We start from the raw sequence: 17,916 nt of genomic DNA on the forward strand, positions 1-17,916 counted from the left end.
CTAGGGATGGGGTCCTCATTGACAGCCAGCCAGTAGGTGATCCAGCTCCAAAATTCCATTTTAGCATCTGCTTTCTACCCATCCTGACACCAACTTTTGCAGATTGGATGCTCCATAGAGCAAACTCTGAGATGAAAACTAGTGCACAGAAAGTCTCTAAGGGAGCTCTCTCAGCGGGGAATGGAAGGAAGCAAGACTAAGTAAAGGAAGAAACTGAGCTGCAAAACATTCCCAACAAAGCCTCAGCTGACTCCTCTGGGAGCTCTGAATCTGTGATTGCCCTACTGAATTGTTCCAAGTTGAGGGGAGGGGTTTGGCACCCATATGCCTACGTCCCCCAGGCATTGGGCACAGGCTGCTGTGGGAAGAGGTGCAGCCTTGGACAAGGTGTCTCTCTTTCACAGAGGTTAATTTGAATATGTCCTCAGTTCTGAAGAGAGAATCTAGATGGTGCAGAACAGGATTTATGACAATGATGCTGACAGGCTTTCCAGAACTAAGGGGAACAGAGATGGGCACAGTATAGCCTTTAAGAAGAGGAAGTGTTTGGACACGAATAACCCTCTTTCTGTAGCATGATTGTTTTCTTCATCTGCTAAATGATAGGATTTGATTCTAGTTACAAAATTTGGTCTCACTGTAAAATAACTTTACAGATAGTTTGTTGATGAGAATCTAGAAACATTTGAACAAAATAATTACTTCATGCACAAGAGAGCCCAGACAGCTTAACTCTTTGATTATACTTCTGCTTTAATAGAGTAATGTTTGAAAATACATAGATATCCAGGAAAAAAAGGTAAAGCAGTATGAGGTATTGAGAGCACAATTGTGCTTTAATTTGGGTGTTAAGCTTCTAATTGACAGCAATCACACTTCTAAGCAAATGATCTCCACTAGCTCTGCAAACACATCCAATGATAATACTAGAGCAGTTAACTTCACACTGTAAAACATGTCAAATACCCACTCTGTACATTCACTGTATGTTTCTTCTATGTTTTTTTCACACAGAAAAGAGGCATATCTAGACTTCATAATTGCAGCCAGCTTCCTGAAGACTTAGATGTGAAATAGTACTTGTCAATTTGTTTCTCAAACTAAATTTTTTTAAAACAGTATAATTTATTCTTTAAAGCAATTTTATAGATATGGGGAGTCTGGTTAACTTTATAGTGATGTTGTTGCATATGACACAAAAGAAATGCAGTATTTTCCAGGCCATTAGGATAGATAAAGGAGGCTTTAAGAATTCATGAGAAAAAAAAGATAATAAAACTTAAACTTCCTTTTCAGATGTTTTAAATTTTCTATAAACCTTTATGTCCTCAAATTAATCATTTAACTATGGTACACAAAATATATTGCCTGGCGTCAAGGTGGGAAACCCTCTCTTTTATATAGTAAAATCCTCTATTGGTCCATCCTGACCCAAGTCCTGGTTGTCTGAGGGCAAATTTCTCTTCAGAGACCTAAAGTTGTAATAAAAAGCATCGTTTTCTTCTACTGGTTGGTATTCCTGTTCGATTTCATTTAGGAAGCCACTTCCGGAGCCACTTTCAGAGCCTGATCCTGAAAAGTCCTCAGAAAGAGGGAAGACATCATTCAAGCTCCTGGATTTTGTCATTCTGAAGTAAGACAGAAAAATGGAGAAAAAAACATTAAAATTTGAGACATAAAAAGATAATCATAATAAATTTTTAAGCCAAGAAAGTAAATGTAGCCACTCAGTTGCTCAAATTAGAAGTTAAAAGTTTCCCAGCTATTTAATGCTTTAAAAAAAAAGTCAGACCTTTCCACATATTTACATATAGTTATCATATCTAACTCATTGCCTTTATCAATTCCACATCTACTCATTGCAGATGCATATAAGAATGCTAATTTTCTTATCACTAACATAGCAATCCTATATTTGGAATTTACTTAAGGGATCATCTATTTTTTAAAGAAAAGACTCCATTTTTACACTTTCTCCCACTGAAGAAAGGACAAGCAAGTAAGTTAGCCTAGATAGATGATATTTTTCCTAATTTAAAAATTCTACAAAACTTCTAATAACTTCTCAGTGCTTCAACAAAGCTCACTCTTAAGAAATTCCTTGTAACAAGTCAAGCATTATATTTGCCAGCATGTTAACATTCAATTTCCTTTCCCCAAATTAGTGCATTCATTCAACTGGGTTCAGTGTGGTAGTTAGAAGCCCACTCAGCATCAAAGGACCAGAGCAATGATGCCACCCATCAGTGGCAGAACAAGGCAACAAAGTATCAGAAACAAAAGTTGAGTTTCACAGCCTATGGGTCATTTTCTCCATGAAAACAATAAACCACAGGCCATACAACAGATTAGAGCTTCCTTCATACATGCATTCAATAAATATCATTGAATATCTGATCCCTGTTCTGAGTGCCTGGGATAGAATGGGGACTAATAAATGAGCTCCCTGCTCAAGAAGTTTATAACTTAGAGGGGGAAGACAAACAGAAACAATAAGTAAATCAGGAAAATATTAGGTGGGGCTAAATGCTATGCAGAGAAACGAAATGGAGTAATGTAATCGAGGGTGACCTGCTGGCTAGTTTAGGCAGTGGGGTCAGGGAAGAGGAATCAGAGCTGGAAACAGAGATTTGGTAGTTTTTCTCTCTCTCCCTCTCCACCCTACCCCTCTCCCCCACCCCTCTCCCCCCCCCACCCCCACACACAGATGTGCAGTATTTAAAGCCATGAAACAGGATGAAGTCACCCAAAGAAAGCATGCAGATAAAAAAGCAGCCCAGGACAGAGCTAGGGCCACACCAACATGTTAAATATTGATCACAGGAGAAGGAACAGCCGGGGAAGTAGAAGGAAACTCAAGATAAGGTGGGGCCGTGGAAACCCAGAGAAAAAAGTATTTCAAAGGAAGGGCGGTCAATTGTTTTTGAAGGCAATTGAGAAGTCAAGTGGGAATTCCCTGGCAGTCCAGTGGTTATGACTCTGCGTTTCAGTGCCAAGGGTGCAGGTTCGATCCCTAGTTGGGAAACTAAGATCCCACAAGCTGTGCAGCACGGCCGGAAAAAAAAAAAGAAAAGAAAAGGACAGAGAAGTCAAGTAAGCTAACATAGAGAGGTAACCAGAGATGTGTCAACCAGAAGTAACTGTGACCTATTTGGTATCTGTTTTTATTCTTTTGGATCACCATTCTCCCTATCCCTTCTTACCTCCCTCCCTCCTGAACATGTACAATAACTATGACTGCTACAGACTTGTATATAGTTTTTGGATCAAATAGCATGAAGAGATGGGGAACCATTAAAAATTGGGATTCCTGCTCTCCTTTGCTTTGTAAATTCAGAAGTGGGGTTGGGAAAGAAGGATAGTTAAAATGTTTAGAAAACTTTAAGCTCCCTTGGAACTTTTGCCAATGTGGAGGAAAATAAAGAAGAATTTAAATTGGGAATTTCCTGGTGGTCCAGTGGTTAGGACTCCACACTTTCACTGCTGAGGACCCAGGTTCAATTAAAAAAAAAAAACCAAATTAAAAAAAAAAGTAAGTGCTTCCATCAAGCACTGTGGGTGGAAGGTAGAACCAAAGGGGTTGAGGAGAGGGGAGATAGTAAACATCAGCAGCCCTATCAGGAAGTGTTACTGTGAAGAGGAGCAGAGAATGGGGCAACAGCTGGAGAGGAAGCAGAGTCAAAGAGGGGGTTATACCTAAATATAGGAGCTACTAGGGAATGTCTGCATACTGATGAGAAGAAGATGCTGGGTTCAGAGGGTTAACTGCAGAATTAAAGTCCTGGAGAAGGTGCATGGGGATAAGATGCCCAGCACAAGGAGGGGTGGCCTTAGAAGCTGCCACAGTCAGAGTCCAATCAGGAAACTTATCTAAATATTTAAGACAGGGAATTGCTTGCACATGAAATGGAAGAGAAGCAAAGCCAAATAGAGAATAATGAGGAAACCCAGAGATGAGCAATAGCAAGAAAATATTTCCTTCCCTGGGCTGGAGGGACAGTGGAGGAGGCGGTACTACCTGAGCCCAAAGACCAAGAGCATCTGGTGGAAGCTGAAGCCATGAATGAGGCACAGCCCTGCCAGAGGTGCCACCCAAGGCAGGAATGAGAAGAAACATCCTTGTCTCTCCCTGCCACCCACACTGACCAGTCTCCCTTCCAGGCATCCCACTGGCCAAACTCAGCCACAGATCTGGGAGCCTGAGAAATGCAGACCATAGGGATCAGCCCTCACCACCCCACCCAATACAGAGGAGGGAAAGGGAAGGAGAAGAAATGGATCTGACAACAAAAGTGTCGAAGATGGACACAGAAGCAGGGGCTGTGCATCCATATTGACAGGAGTATCAGAGCAAGAAGGAAAGTTACTAGTGAGGAAAGGGATGATCATAGAGATTTTTTTTTTAGTTATTTTTTAAAATTGAGATATAGTTGGTTTACAATATTATATATATTTCAGGTGTACAACATAGTGATCACAATTTTAAAGGTTATATTCCATTTATAGTTATTATATACTATTGGCTATATTCCCTGTGTTGTACAATACATCCTTGTAGATTATTTATTTTATTCATAGTAGTTTATACCCTGCCTGGTTTTGCCCCTCCCCCTTCCCTCTCCCCACTGATAACCGCTGATTTGTTCTCTATGTCTGTACATCTATCTCTTTTTTACTATATTCACAAGTTTGTTTTATTTTTTAGATTTCACATATAAGTGATATCATACAGTATTTGCCTTTCTCTGACTTATTTCACTAAGCATAATACCCTCCAAGTCCATCCATGTTGTTGTAAATGGCAAAATTTCATTCTTTTTTTTACGGCTGAGTAGTAGTCCAGTGGGGGGCAGTGTGTGTGTGTGTATCACATCTTCTTTATCTATTCATCTGTTGATGGACACTTAGGTTGCTTCCATATCTTGGCTATTGTACATAATGCTGCTATGAACATTGCGGTACATATATCATTTCGAATTATTGTTTTCATTTCCTATGGATATATACCCAGGAGTGCAATTGCAGGATCGTATGGTAACTCTATTTTTAGTTTTCTGAGGAACCTCCATACTGTTTTCTACAGTGGTTGCACCAATTTATATTCCCATTAACAATATACAAGTGTTCCCTTTTCTCTGTATCCTCCACAACATTTGTTATTTGTGATCTTTTTGATGACAGCCATTCTGACAGATGTGAGGTGATAGTCACTGTGGTTTTTATTTGCATTTCTCTGGTGATTAGCGATGCTGAGCATCTTTTCATGTGCCTGTTGTCTCTCTGTATGTCTTCTTTGGAAACATGTCTATTTAGATCTTCTGCCCAGTTTTTAATTGGGATGTTTGTTTTTTTGATGTGGAGTTATATATAAGCTGTTTATATACTTTAGATATTAACCCCCTTATTTGTCATATCATTTGCAAATATTTTCTCCCATTCAGTGGGTTGTCCTTTTGTTTCGTCGATGTTTTACCTTGCTGTGCAAAAAGCTTTTGTTTATTTAGATCCCATTTGTTTATTTCTGCTTTTGTTTCCTTTGCCTTAGGACATAGATCCAAAAAGACATTGCTACAATTTATGTCAAAAAGTGTAGAAGATCATAGAGATTTGAGGAGGGAAGAAATAGTGTAAAATATTTGTTTTGGAGGACTTGGGTTGTTCCTCTAATATTTTAGATTTAAATGAATTACTATTGAAATCCATGACTTAAAATAATGGAGGATGCTGTAATATCAGGTTCAAACTTCATGCTGTAGACTTAAAACAAAAGCATAGGGTTGCAGAGTTGTATTTTGAGGATGGTGATGATATAACTTCACTGATAAAGGGGATTACCAGGAACCCCAAAGTGATGATAGGCTTACCTTGTTTGGGCATGATCATTTACATGGCTTTCAGGAGAGTGATTTTCTATTTAAGCCTGAAGATTAAAACTTTTATGATAATTCTTTTCATGATATATCTTTGCTACATATAACTTTGATATTCATTGAAATAATGGGTTCTAACACAATTCAATTTTTTGTTACTTATAATTTCCTATTGGATCTTTTTTGTAAGTATAAGGCGGCTTTTATTTGAGCAAGAAGAGTTTTGGCTTTCTTTTTATGAGTCTTGGCCATTTACTCTTCCTTTCCCTAATTTCTTCTTTTTTTTTAATCACTACTATCTAAACAGAACATTTTTATCACCCCTAAAAAATCCTGAACCTAATAGCAGTCACTCATTCCTCCCTCCCCCACAGCCCCTGGCAACCACTACTCTATTTTCTGTCGCTATGGATTTGCCTATTCTGGACATTTCACATAAATAGAATCAGACAATATGTGGCTTTTTGTGTCTGGTTTCCTTGACTTTGCATAATGTTTTCAGGATTCATCCATGTTGTAGCATTTATCAGTACTTCCTTCTTTCTTATGGCCAAATAATATTCTACTTTAGGGATATACCACATTTTGTTTACCCATTCAGGTGATAGATTCCTATTGGATTTTAATATATAATGTGCTCTATTTACATTAATAAAATAATTTTCAATCATTTTCTATACCTATTGGTGAAAAGTATTCAATTTTTGTTTCTGCCACAAGAAAAAGACCTTGCAAAAGTATAGGTGAATCATGTATTCTTGTGCATCTTATATACCAGTAAATACAGTACAGTTTTACCCTGTACAATGCAGTGAAAACCAGCAAGAGCCTGAAGAAAAACACTCTAGGCAGCCCTCCCACCTCCATGCCAAGATCTCAACAGAGGCTGGTGAAAGTAAAATCAAGGAAGTCCACTTACAAAAAAGGGTCAGTCCTTGGAGGTAGGATTCTGTTGGATTCACCTTGAAGTAGATCGAACTCTGGTCCCTTTTCATCAATGCAGTTTGCAGAATTGCTGTCAGGATTGCAGCGCACCCACTTGTATCTGGCTCTCTGCACAGGAGAACCTGCCCAAACAAGAAACCCACGTGGTCAATAAGTATCTTTTACACAGCTTCTAATCACTCTGTTCCTAAGAAAATTTTAATTAAATAGATTCTAAATTTGGTAGGTAAGGTGTGGATCATTAATATAACAGGAGCACCCACTATTTGCCAGCCCTCACACACACCATTTGTCCTTCTCACAACACCCCTGTAAAGTAGCATAGAGTTTAAGATTAGAATAGGCTTTGGCAATTAGCTGCCTGGAGTGAAGTCCCAGCTCTGCTACTGGTGAGCTGTGAAACCTTCACTTCCCCAAGCTCCCACCAGAAAACCGAGATACTAAGAGTGTCTCTTTTTCATAAGCTGGTCACAAAAATTAACTGAGAAAATGCATATAAAGATCTTAACATAGTGCCAGGTATACAGTAAATACTTGATAATATTAACTATTATTATCTTTGTACTATTATTTCTATTTTATACAAAGGAAAACTGAGGCTGCACAGATATTAAGTAGAGGACCCAGGATTCAAACCTATATCTGACCCCAAATCCTGCGTATTCTGATAGAAATGAGTCAAATTATGTTCAGAAAAGTTAAAGAACGTACCAAGTGGTACGCGAGATATTACAGAGCCCCTAGTTCATTAGGGCCACATGCTATTTTGGGAATGAAAAGTAGATAAAAACTTGGTCTCTTTCTTTACCATCACATCTAGTCAGAGATTTCAAAAGTCGAGGCTCCTCCATTTACAAAAGCTAGTCTGTCATAGCCTCTTTTAATTTTTATACAAAAGGCTCCATATCTTGTGTTAAGAGGTTATATAGGAGATCCCTTATTAATTCATGAAATAAGCTCTTCATTCCTCAGTCTAGCAAGGATGGAAGCCTGGTGGTGAGAAATACTTCACCACCCTTCCAAAGGTTCATCTCCTCCCCACCTCAAGTACATATTTGATTCACACAAGTGCAACTAATAATTACCTAACTGAAGGGGCACATCTAAAATTCTTGAAAAGCAGGAAAGGTAGTCTTATTAGGGGAAGCACTGACTAAAACTGTCCCACCCTGGCCAGGCATGAGAGTAACCATTTGCATGAGCTATCTTACAACAGGAGGTCCTGGTAAGGAACACAGAACTGACAAGCTACCACCAATGGGAAGAATTTGGGAAAGGTCAAAATGAGAGAGGAGGTGCCAGTCTTTATGTTCTACCAACCTCCCAGAATCCTTCTCTCTGGAATCCATCTTGGTTGAAAGATGTGCACACCACCAGGAAGGACCCTGAGTCAGAATGATTGGCCAGAGACAACCTGGAAACTAACTCCATTAGTTAGACTGAGAGCCACATGGCAGGGCCGTTCTCCTGAGTTCCCTTATCCCGCTGCTCTCCACCTGGGCGCCCCTTCCCAATAAATCTCCTGCTTTGTCAGCACATATCTCCTTGAACAATTCATTTCTGAGTGTTAGACAAGAGCCCACTCTTGGGCCCTGGAAGGGGTCCCCCTTCCTGCAACAGTTTTAAAGCCCAGCACATTATTGTTCTGTACAGATTGAGATGCAAATGACAACAACTATTTAAGAAAACAAAACAAGATGAAAAACAGTGTTGTAGAGCATCCCAGCAGTATCTTTTGCGGTAGCAAAGATTGGAAAATTAAATGTTAATGAATTAAGCTGCAGCCTACAATACTATACAACTATTGAAAGAATGAGGCAGTTCTCTGGGTACTGATATAGAATAATCTCCAAGGCGTGTGTATGTGTGTATATATTCTGGCAGTGCTATGCAGCAGCTCACAAGAACTCAGTTCCCCAACCAGGGGTTTGAACGCGCCCTTGTCAGTGAAAGCATGGAGTCCTAACCACTGGACCACCAGGGAATTCCCTCCAAGGTATATTATTAAGTTAAAAAAAGTAAAGAACACTATGAATTTTTTGTTACCATTTGTGTGTGTTTGTGATTTTTCAGAATACATTTACACGTATGCTTACATGCACAGAACACCTCTGAAAAGATACACAACAAATTGATCATCTTTGTGGAGGGAATTGGTGGCTGGAAGACAATGGAAGGAAGAGCACTGACTTTTCACTGCATATCCTTTTGAACCTTTAGATTTTTGAGCCATATGTATGTATTATCTATTCTAAATTAATTATTTTTATTTTTAACAGCTTTATTAAAGTGGACTTTACATTCAATAAGCTGTGCATGTTTAAAGTGTACAATTTAATGTTTCAGCAAATAGGATATACCATGCAACCATCACCACAATCAAGGGTATGAACATATCTGACATCCCCCAGAGTTTCCTCATACCCCTTTGTTATCCTGCCCTTCTTTCTCCCTCTTCCTGACTCTCCCCAACCCCCCTCAACCATCAATCTGCTTTCTGTCATTATAAATTAGTTTGCATTTTCCAGAATTTTATGTAAATGGACTCATACAGCAACTTGTCAAGGGTTTCCTGACTTTAACTCAGGGTCTAGAGGGCTCTCTACCTTTTATTATACTCTCTTCTAGAAATGGAGAGTGTATTTAGATATTTCTTACATCTAGACTGCTTTTATTGTAATTTATAATAACATTCATGTTAGAAAAGTAATGTGTGTTCATTGTAGAAAATTTTGAAAAATGTAGCAAACAAAAGAAAAAAAAAGTTACTCCTAATCTCATTACCCAACCCTCCCAAAGGCCATAAATTTTGCGGTTTTGCTTTTTTTCCCTCTGTGTATCTGTATTTCTAGGAGAGTATGTACAAATTGTGTCCTGTTCTCAACTATCAGAAGTTGAAAAGTAGAGCCTCTACTGAGGTCAAATTCACTTTACATCTCAATGGGATGGCCCAGAACTTTGTTCTTAAAAAATTGCAGAGCCACAGAACTTTTGCAAAATGTCCTCTTTCCTCATGAATCTCTGTTATGTCTATTTGCGCTCAACTTTGCCCTAGCTAATATTTCTGATTAATTTTATAAATACAGCATTGCTAAGTTATTACATCATTAAGATATGCATTTTATATATACAGAGAGAGAGAGAGGAGGGAAATATATAAAGAATTCATGATGCTGTTCACCTTAGTATGATTTAAAATAGGGAAACAGGAAATAACTAAATCAAAACAAGAAAAAATACTCAGATTAATTATGAGGCATTCATATGAGAGAATGTTAACCAAATGGGAACAAAGTAGTAGTTATGGAAAAGACTGTGTAGTGTCAGCAAAATCTATATTCAAAAATGAGTTTAAAAAAAAGCTGAATACCACTCTATGCATAATAGTTGTTAATAAAACTACATAAGTAGGTATGGGGAGGGAGCAGGATGGGAGGAAATACATAGAAATAACTATAGTGGTAGACTCTGGTGATTTTTTTTCTCACTTTATTTTCTAAATTGCTGTAATAAACAATATTCTTCTAAAAATATAAACAAAACAAAGACTTCAATGTAGAAAGTAAATGTTCTCCCATTGTTTTCCTTCTTTCTTTCTTACTTTCATTCATTCTTTCTTTTAGAACTACTGTTCTATCACAATCTTGCCCACAGTTCCTGCATATAGCTTACAATTTCTGGTCTGGGACGCTAGTCATGCAGAATGGGTTAGCTCTGTCACTGCTTGGAGGCTGGAGGTAAGGTAGTAAGATGACATCACAATGTCTGCCCCTTACTATCTGTGTAAGCTTAACCTCCCTGTATCTCAATTTCCTCATCCATACAATGAGGACAGTAATAGATCTAATAATGAGATATAAATGTTAGGTTCTTAGAATAGTACCTAGCACCATAGTCAGAGCTCTTTATTTTATTTTTTTTTAATTAATATCTCCTTTTTCTTTTCTTTTTTAAAAATGTTTGTTTGTTTATTTTGACTGCACTGGTTTTATTTGCAGCAAGCAGGATCTTCGTTGTGGCATGCCGGATCTTTAGTTGCAGCATATGGACTTTGTTGCTGCATGCGGACTTCTTAGTTGCATCATTCACACTCTTACTTGCGGCATGCATGCGGGATCTAGTTTCCTGACCAGGGATCAAACCTGGGCCCCCTGCACTGGGAGCACAGCATCTTATCCACTGAACCACAAGGGAAGTCCCATCAGAGGTCCTTAAATGCTAGTTTCTCTGATGAGGACGATGACAATGATCTATTGACCTATCTCTGATAGTGAACAGCTTGTAGAGAGACCAGATTTAAATCCCTGTTCCACTATTTAGCACCTCTCTGTTTCTCAATTTCTCATCTTTCAAATGGGAATAATAATGTTCCAAAGAGTTCCTGTTTAAACGAGATAAAAATATGTGAGACGTCTAGCACAAGCATTTGCACATGGTAGGTGTTTAATATATTTTAGCTCTTTCTCCTTCTCTGATTCTTTCCTGAAGAAGCCCAAGTTTGGCACCTAATAAATTGTTACCTAGAAGCCTCCTCATGTTAAGTCAGGTAAAAATTCAACATCTGCTCCAGCAGAGGGCGATGTCTTCACACCCTATGCCACCTAGACCAGCGAGGTCCAATAGAAACAAAAGGAACTGTCTTGTACACATGCGGAATTTTCAGTGTTGCAACCATATTTTAAAAAGTAAAAAACAAGTGACAGTAATTTGAAAACGTTTTACTTAAGCTAATATATTCAAATATTGTCACTTAATCAATATGTTATTAATGGATATTTTACACTTTTTTTCATACTAAGATTTCAAATCTGGTGTGTATTTTGCACTTACACTATGTCTCAATTTGGACTCACCACATTTCAAGTGCTTAGTAGCCACAAAAGGCCTGTGGCTACCATTTTGGATAGAGCAGGTCTAGACATTCTCCTCTCCTGCCGCTGATGACTGGATATCAAACTGAGTTAGTGCTTGCATAGATAGGAAGTTAAACAGAGAAGTAAAACTGCTAGTTTAATGAGGAAGCATCTAAGTGAAAGATTGCATCTTTTCACTGGTGTAAAAAACAACTTTGGTAAATTAGAAAACTTCTAAAATACAAATTCCCCCTAGTGTTTAGAATCTCAGCTTTTAAAATTTATAAAGAAGGGTTTCTTTTTTGGGGTGATGAAAATGTTCTAAAATTGACTATGGTGATGGTTGCACATATCTGTGAATATACTAAAAAAATTGATGTACACATTAAATGCGTGAATTGTATAGTATATAAACTGTATCTCAATAAAGCTGTCCCAAAATTTATAAAGAAATCAAAGTTAGAAGTCTACCTCTCCCTAAAAAATGTTTATCTAATTTGGGACTGGTGACTTTATCTTTTTAATTTAAAAAAGTTTTATTGGTATGTATTTAACATAGCACACAATCGCTCTTCTAATATGTAAAATTCAGTGGGTTTTAGCATATTCATAGGTAAGGGCAACTGTCACCACAAATTTAGAACAGTTTTGTCATCACAGAGAAATCCCCTATCCTATAGCTCTCCATCTCCTGTATCTTATGCTTCTCATCCCCAAGTAACCACTAGTCAATCTATTTTTTGTCTCTATATTTTTAACCAAGTTGGACTTTTCATATAAATAAAATATGAGGTGAGTTTTTTTTAAAGTATGATTCACCTAAAACACTATGTTAGTTTCAGGGGCATAACATAGTGATCTTGTATTGCTATACATTGTAAAACGATCAACACAGACTGGGGATTTTAAGTCTGCTTTCAAATAAAGAACATGGTTACAGATACCAAGTTTCTGACATATTTATTCAAGGGTGTTGGCAGGATGTGAAAATTCAACAGTTCCAGCCCCCAGTGTGTGGGACTAGTTTGATTCTATCTTGCTTGAGAGAAATCTTATGATTACTGTAATTTAAAAAATAAAAGAGTATGCTCGTGGACAGAAAAAATATCTTCCTAAGAGGCCCCACTTACAGATCTCCTGGTTAATTTTTGTGGTGGATTCAAGGGAGATGAATATTTTTTATTTAGAATCACTTTCCTCACTGCCCACCCCTGCCCTTTCTCTCTCTATCTCTGACTTTGTCTTTCTTTCACAAATACACAGAGTCACAAATCCTGCTTTAGCAAAATACTTTCAATGGATAAACATTATCAGAGGAAATAATTTAGCCCAGTAATATCTCAGTATCTTTTTATATTGTAGTATCAATTTTCCCCCAGCATCAACAGAATTTACTAATTTCCTATTCTTTTTTCTTTTAACTAATTTCTTATTCTTAATGGAGACTTTGCTACAGGTGTGTTAGAAAAATTTAAGCAGAAACTGCCATGTTGGGGGGGGACCGTTTTGATTCATTGTTTTGTGGCATTCAAATAGACATCACTCTCTAAGTTGGAGCTGCTTCCTACTGGGCGATGAATTCCACGAGATGAATAAATTTCCCCCACCCTTGCTTGGTTTGAGAAGCTATAAAAAGTTCCAAGTTTACTTTCAATTTCTCCCACTCTATTCCTCGATTTAGTGGTTTTTGTAGCAGAGGCTATAGTCAAAGCAAGGTTGTTTGTTTTAAAGAAAGAAAATCTCTAATCCACCTAGAATACAGCTAAATTGCAGTAGAAAGTTAACTCTGAACTTGAAATCAGATGACCAGCTCTGCCATTAATTAGTTGTAATGGGCCTTGGGCAGGTCTTGTAAATTTTTTGCAAGAAGTTGAGGTAAATAGCAAATGAGATAATGAATGTAGGATCCAGTTTTCTCCTCTATAAATTGGTGTTAATTCTTCCTCACAGGGAATGTGATGATCATTTACCAGAAAATGGATGTGAAATTGCTTTACAATCAAACAGCAGTGCACATCCACCCCCTAGAGTAATGGAAATAAAAACAAAAATAAATAAGTGGAGCCTAATGAAACTTCAAAGCTTCTGCACAGCAAAGGAAACTATAAGCAAGGCGAAAAGACAACCCTCAGGATGGGAGAAAATATTTGCAAACGAATCAACAAAGGATTAATCTCTAAAATATGTAAACGTGCTTTTATAGCATGTCTTTACTGCAGCTTCACTTATAGTCACTGATATGGACTGAATTGTGTCCCTCCAACTCAATGTGTTGAGGTTCTAACCCCCTGTACCTCAGAATGGGACTGTATTTGGAGATAGAGCCTTAAAAGAGATAAGATATAATGAGGTTGGGCGTCCTAGGTGGCGCAGTGGTTGAGAATCCACCTGCCAATGCAGGGGACACGGGTTTGATCCCTGGTCCAGGAAGATCCCACATGCCGCGGAGCAACTAAGCCCGTGCGCCACAACTACTGAGCCTGCGCTTTAGAGCCCATGAGCCACAGCTATTGAGCCCATCTGCTGCAACTACTGAAGTCCACGCGCCTAGAGCCTGAACTCCACAACAAGAGAAGCCATGGCAATGAAAAGTCCGCACACCACAGTGAAGAGTAGCCCCCACTCACCGCAACTAAAAAGAAAGCTGGCACACAGCAAAAAAGACCCAACACAACCAATAAAATAAATAAATTAATTAATTTTAAAAAAAGATATAATGAGGTCATACGGATGAGCCCTAATCCAGTATGGCTGGTGTTTTTATAAGAAGAGGGGATTGGGACATAGAAACACAAAGGACCATGTGAAGACAGAGACAAGACGGCTATCTACAAGCTGAGGAGAGAAGTTTCAGAATGAAACTCATCCTGCTTACACCTTGATCTTGGACTTATAGCCTCTAGAACTGTGAGGAAAGAAATTCCTGCTGTTTAAGCCACCCAGTCTGTGGTACTTTGTTATGGCAGCCTAGCAAACTAATACAGTAATCTAACATGTTTTATTTCAGTAAAAGCAAGCCAAAAGCCTAGTGGATTTGATCACTTTGGTCAAATCAATGGATTAAGAGAAAAAAATTTTTTTAAGTGGAGAAAGAATGTTACTGAATCATATCTGGCATCACATGGAAGTATGATGAAATAGTGACCTCTTTGCAGCCTTGAGCTGATGTCACTAATACACGAGTCGTGGGTGGACATCTATTTCCCTTATTCAGATGTGAACACTAACCCTTGATTCCAGTACCAACTGCACTTCTCCTTTGGAAACTCCCTAGTTTTTCAGTCCATTCATTCTCTCTTTTTTGGTTCTTTTCCCAACTTACCCAATGATGACATAAATACTAGTACTTTATAAAATTTTATAATGATTTCTTCACTACTTTCTGAAGAATACCTATTATATAAAGAATGCTTTTGTTTTAATTTTAGTTTTCCCTATTGAATCTTAGTGGGGAATGTGACATTTCTGGGAAATTTTGAAGATGTAAAGACTTACAGAGCTCTGGTCAGGGTTGACCCAGCACCAACAGGTAACTCAAGTCTGTGCTACAAACATGGACCTGACTGCCTGGATCTTGTCAGAACACATTAGAGAATCATTTTATCAAGCTGCAGGTTTTCCCTAAAAGACCCAAGTAAACCCTGTTCCTTACAATCAACAATGTTTTATACTTTAAAAAGTAAATAGATTAATGGAAAAGTTTCCGCAACATTATTTGCTGTTTTTTCTTCAATAATTGCATAACAAGAAGAAAGTTATTTTATAAATTTCCAATACATAATGAATGTATCTGAGATCATGTGTACAATTTCATTTCCACCAGAAGTAAAAACAAAGACAACTAGAAGTAATTTCGAAGAAACAAATCCAGAATATGTGCATCACTATGACTCAATATTTCCTTTACGATCTGGAGGAACTTAGTGGTTTTCTACTATAAATTCTCCCATCTACTTATCAGTCCATGACTTTCTGCCTTATTCAGACATGATCCCTTATTTACCAAAGGAGAAAAAATTGTATTTTTCTTACAAACTGATCATTTTCATTTTCTTAGTCATTAAAGGTTTTGTTTCATTCTGACTAAACTACCCTGAATGATAGACCTAACAAGAAATTTCCAAATGTGATGTTTCTCTGAGCAGCAACACAATTACTAAAATTCTTTGGCCTCTCTTTAAAATCTGGGAGTGTTTTCATTAACTATGGCCTAAACATAATTGAATTTTCACTAAGAACCAAGTTTGAAAAAGGAGAAAAATACACGCAAATTTACTCTGATTTTAAAAATAGTATTTCCAAGTGTCACAATAATTATGACACCACCATATTATGTTAAAACTTTGGATTGATGTAAAACACTTAGGGGTAGGTCATTTCCTAATTCCTTTCTTAAGCTTTTAAAAATTTACAAACCATTTTCATCTGACAACAAGATAGTACATTTCAATCATTTTCGGAAACTTATAAGGCTGTGCCTGCCTCAGAGTTTGACTTTTTTTTCGTACAAAACTTAACAAACATCACACTAAGAAGTTCAGCTACTCCAAGTCCTTTATTTTTTATTTTTTTATTTTTTTTGGCCTACTTTCCCACAGTATAATACATTCTGTATCTTACAGCAAATATAATCACTTGTGTGGACCCTGGGGCTTATAAGGGAGATTACAGGGGAACAAGATTCCTGGGTCTTACCTTGAACTGAAGAACCCAAAATCAGGATGAAGGCGAGAGCCAGGACGAGCCTACTGCACTGGAGAAGCACCTGCATGGTGACTAGCTCGCTTCAGCTGCACCGCCTGCACGCCAACCGCACGACAGGGAAGTATAGCAGGGTGCTCTCTGTCCCTTTTAGAAAAGGTTCCAAAACCTCAGACCCTGCCCAGAACACACGTCACAGTTTCCTGAACAAATAGAGATCCACATCTAACCCCAGAAAGATTTAGAAGAAAAAAAAAAAAGGCAGAAAAATAACTATTCATACCCATTATGAAACTGCAGTGGACTCTCCCCAGGTCTGCTTTTTCAAAAGTTTTGTTTTTTGCCACTTGCCTGTTAAAAAAATTTTCCAACTGAAACAGTAGAATCAGCATTCAGGACACTTTTTTTTTTCTTTCTTCGGGTAACAATCTAAATACAAGATTGCAAACATTAAGAGCTCACTGCACAGTTGATGAGATAAGGGAGATAGATGCTGCCTTTTCATCACTGACACCCTTCAACATAAAGTATTCTTAGTTTTCTTTTTCATCAGGAGTAGCGTAACTCACTGAGCCAAGCTCAAGAAGTGAGCTTCAAAGCTGAGTTCTACAAGAAAGTGTTGTCGGAGTTCAGGTAACCGATTTCTTCTTATTGGACTCAGTTTCTCCCATTGGATCACTGGCTCTCCCTCTGCCTCAAGAATCTAGTGAGGATTTTTGGTTACAAAGAACTGGGTAAAACAGAAAAGTGAGTTTGCAGTCCTCTGCTCCTTCACACCAAGTACTTCTTATCACTTCCTAAGAAATATTTTCATTTTTTTCTCCTGGTAAAACTTTTCAACTTGACTTTAGGGTCCTCTGGCCTTGAATAAGCCAGAAATCAGAAACAAGGGGAGGTTGTCCTGTCACTGGACTGCTGGACCTCAGAAAACACAAAAAAAACAAAATAAAGGAATAGCATTTTCCCCATGTCCTGGGGATTGTGTGCTGACTGAGGAACACAAGGTACAGGATCCTTATTAAAGTCACATAATAAACACAACAGTTTATCACACGCCCTTGCCCTTAGGGCATGTACTTTTCCCTTACTTCCAGTCAAGATTCAACCTCTCTCCATTTCAACATGTCTAACCCTGCAATGCCCACTTTCCATTTTCATCCTCACTCTGGCCTGTCCTTTGACAGGAGGGAGGAGTTTCCCTTCCCTTGTTCTCGGCTTCCTGCTGATTCCTTTACCATTTCCTGCTAAGGACAGGCCTCGGGATCTAATCGCTGAGTAGCTGTGGTGTAAGTCTACAAAGGCTGCAAAGAATGCACATTTTGACCCTCCTCAGAACCAGCTGGAAGTGTGTTCAGGGACTCCTCTGAGTGCAGTAACCAACCCCCAAACTCACAAACCCAGTGAGTTCCCCACCATGGAATACTGGTTTCAGCTTGAAATAACAACCCTCATCTTTGGTCCCTCTTAATCCTATCTGCCAGTTTAAAACCCTGGCACCAAAACAATAATCCCTGTCAATAGCTTCAACAAGTCCCCTGCAACACATC

General features: G+C 38.2%; 1 protein-coding gene across 1 annotated transcript; it reads right to left on the bottom strand.

The window, feature by feature from the left end:
- Positions 1-735: 735 nt before the first annotated feature.
- Positions 736-16,498, bottom strand: SRGN (serglycin). Its single transcript, XM_057737612.1, has 3 exons — positions 16,364-16,498; positions 6,790-6,937; positions 736-1,628 (listed from the first exon to the last, which is right to left on the bottom strand). The coding sequence occupies exons 1-3, from the start codon at positions 16,437-16,439 to the stop codon at positions 1,397-1,399; spliced, it is 456 nt and encodes a 151-aa protein (XP_057593595.1). The 5' UTR covers positions 16,440-16,498; the 3' UTR covers positions 736-1,396.
- Between the last annotated feature and the right edge of the window lie 1,418 nt (positions 16,499-17,916).

Source organism: Hippopotamus amphibius, chromosome 5, assembly GCF_030028045.1.
Source record: "Hippopotamus amphibius kiboko isolate mHipAmp2 chromosome 5, mHipAmp2.hap2, whole genome shotgun sequence".
Taxonomy (NCBI): Eukaryota; Metazoa; Chordata; class Mammalia; order Artiodactyla; family Hippopotamidae; genus Hippopotamus; species Hippopotamus amphibius.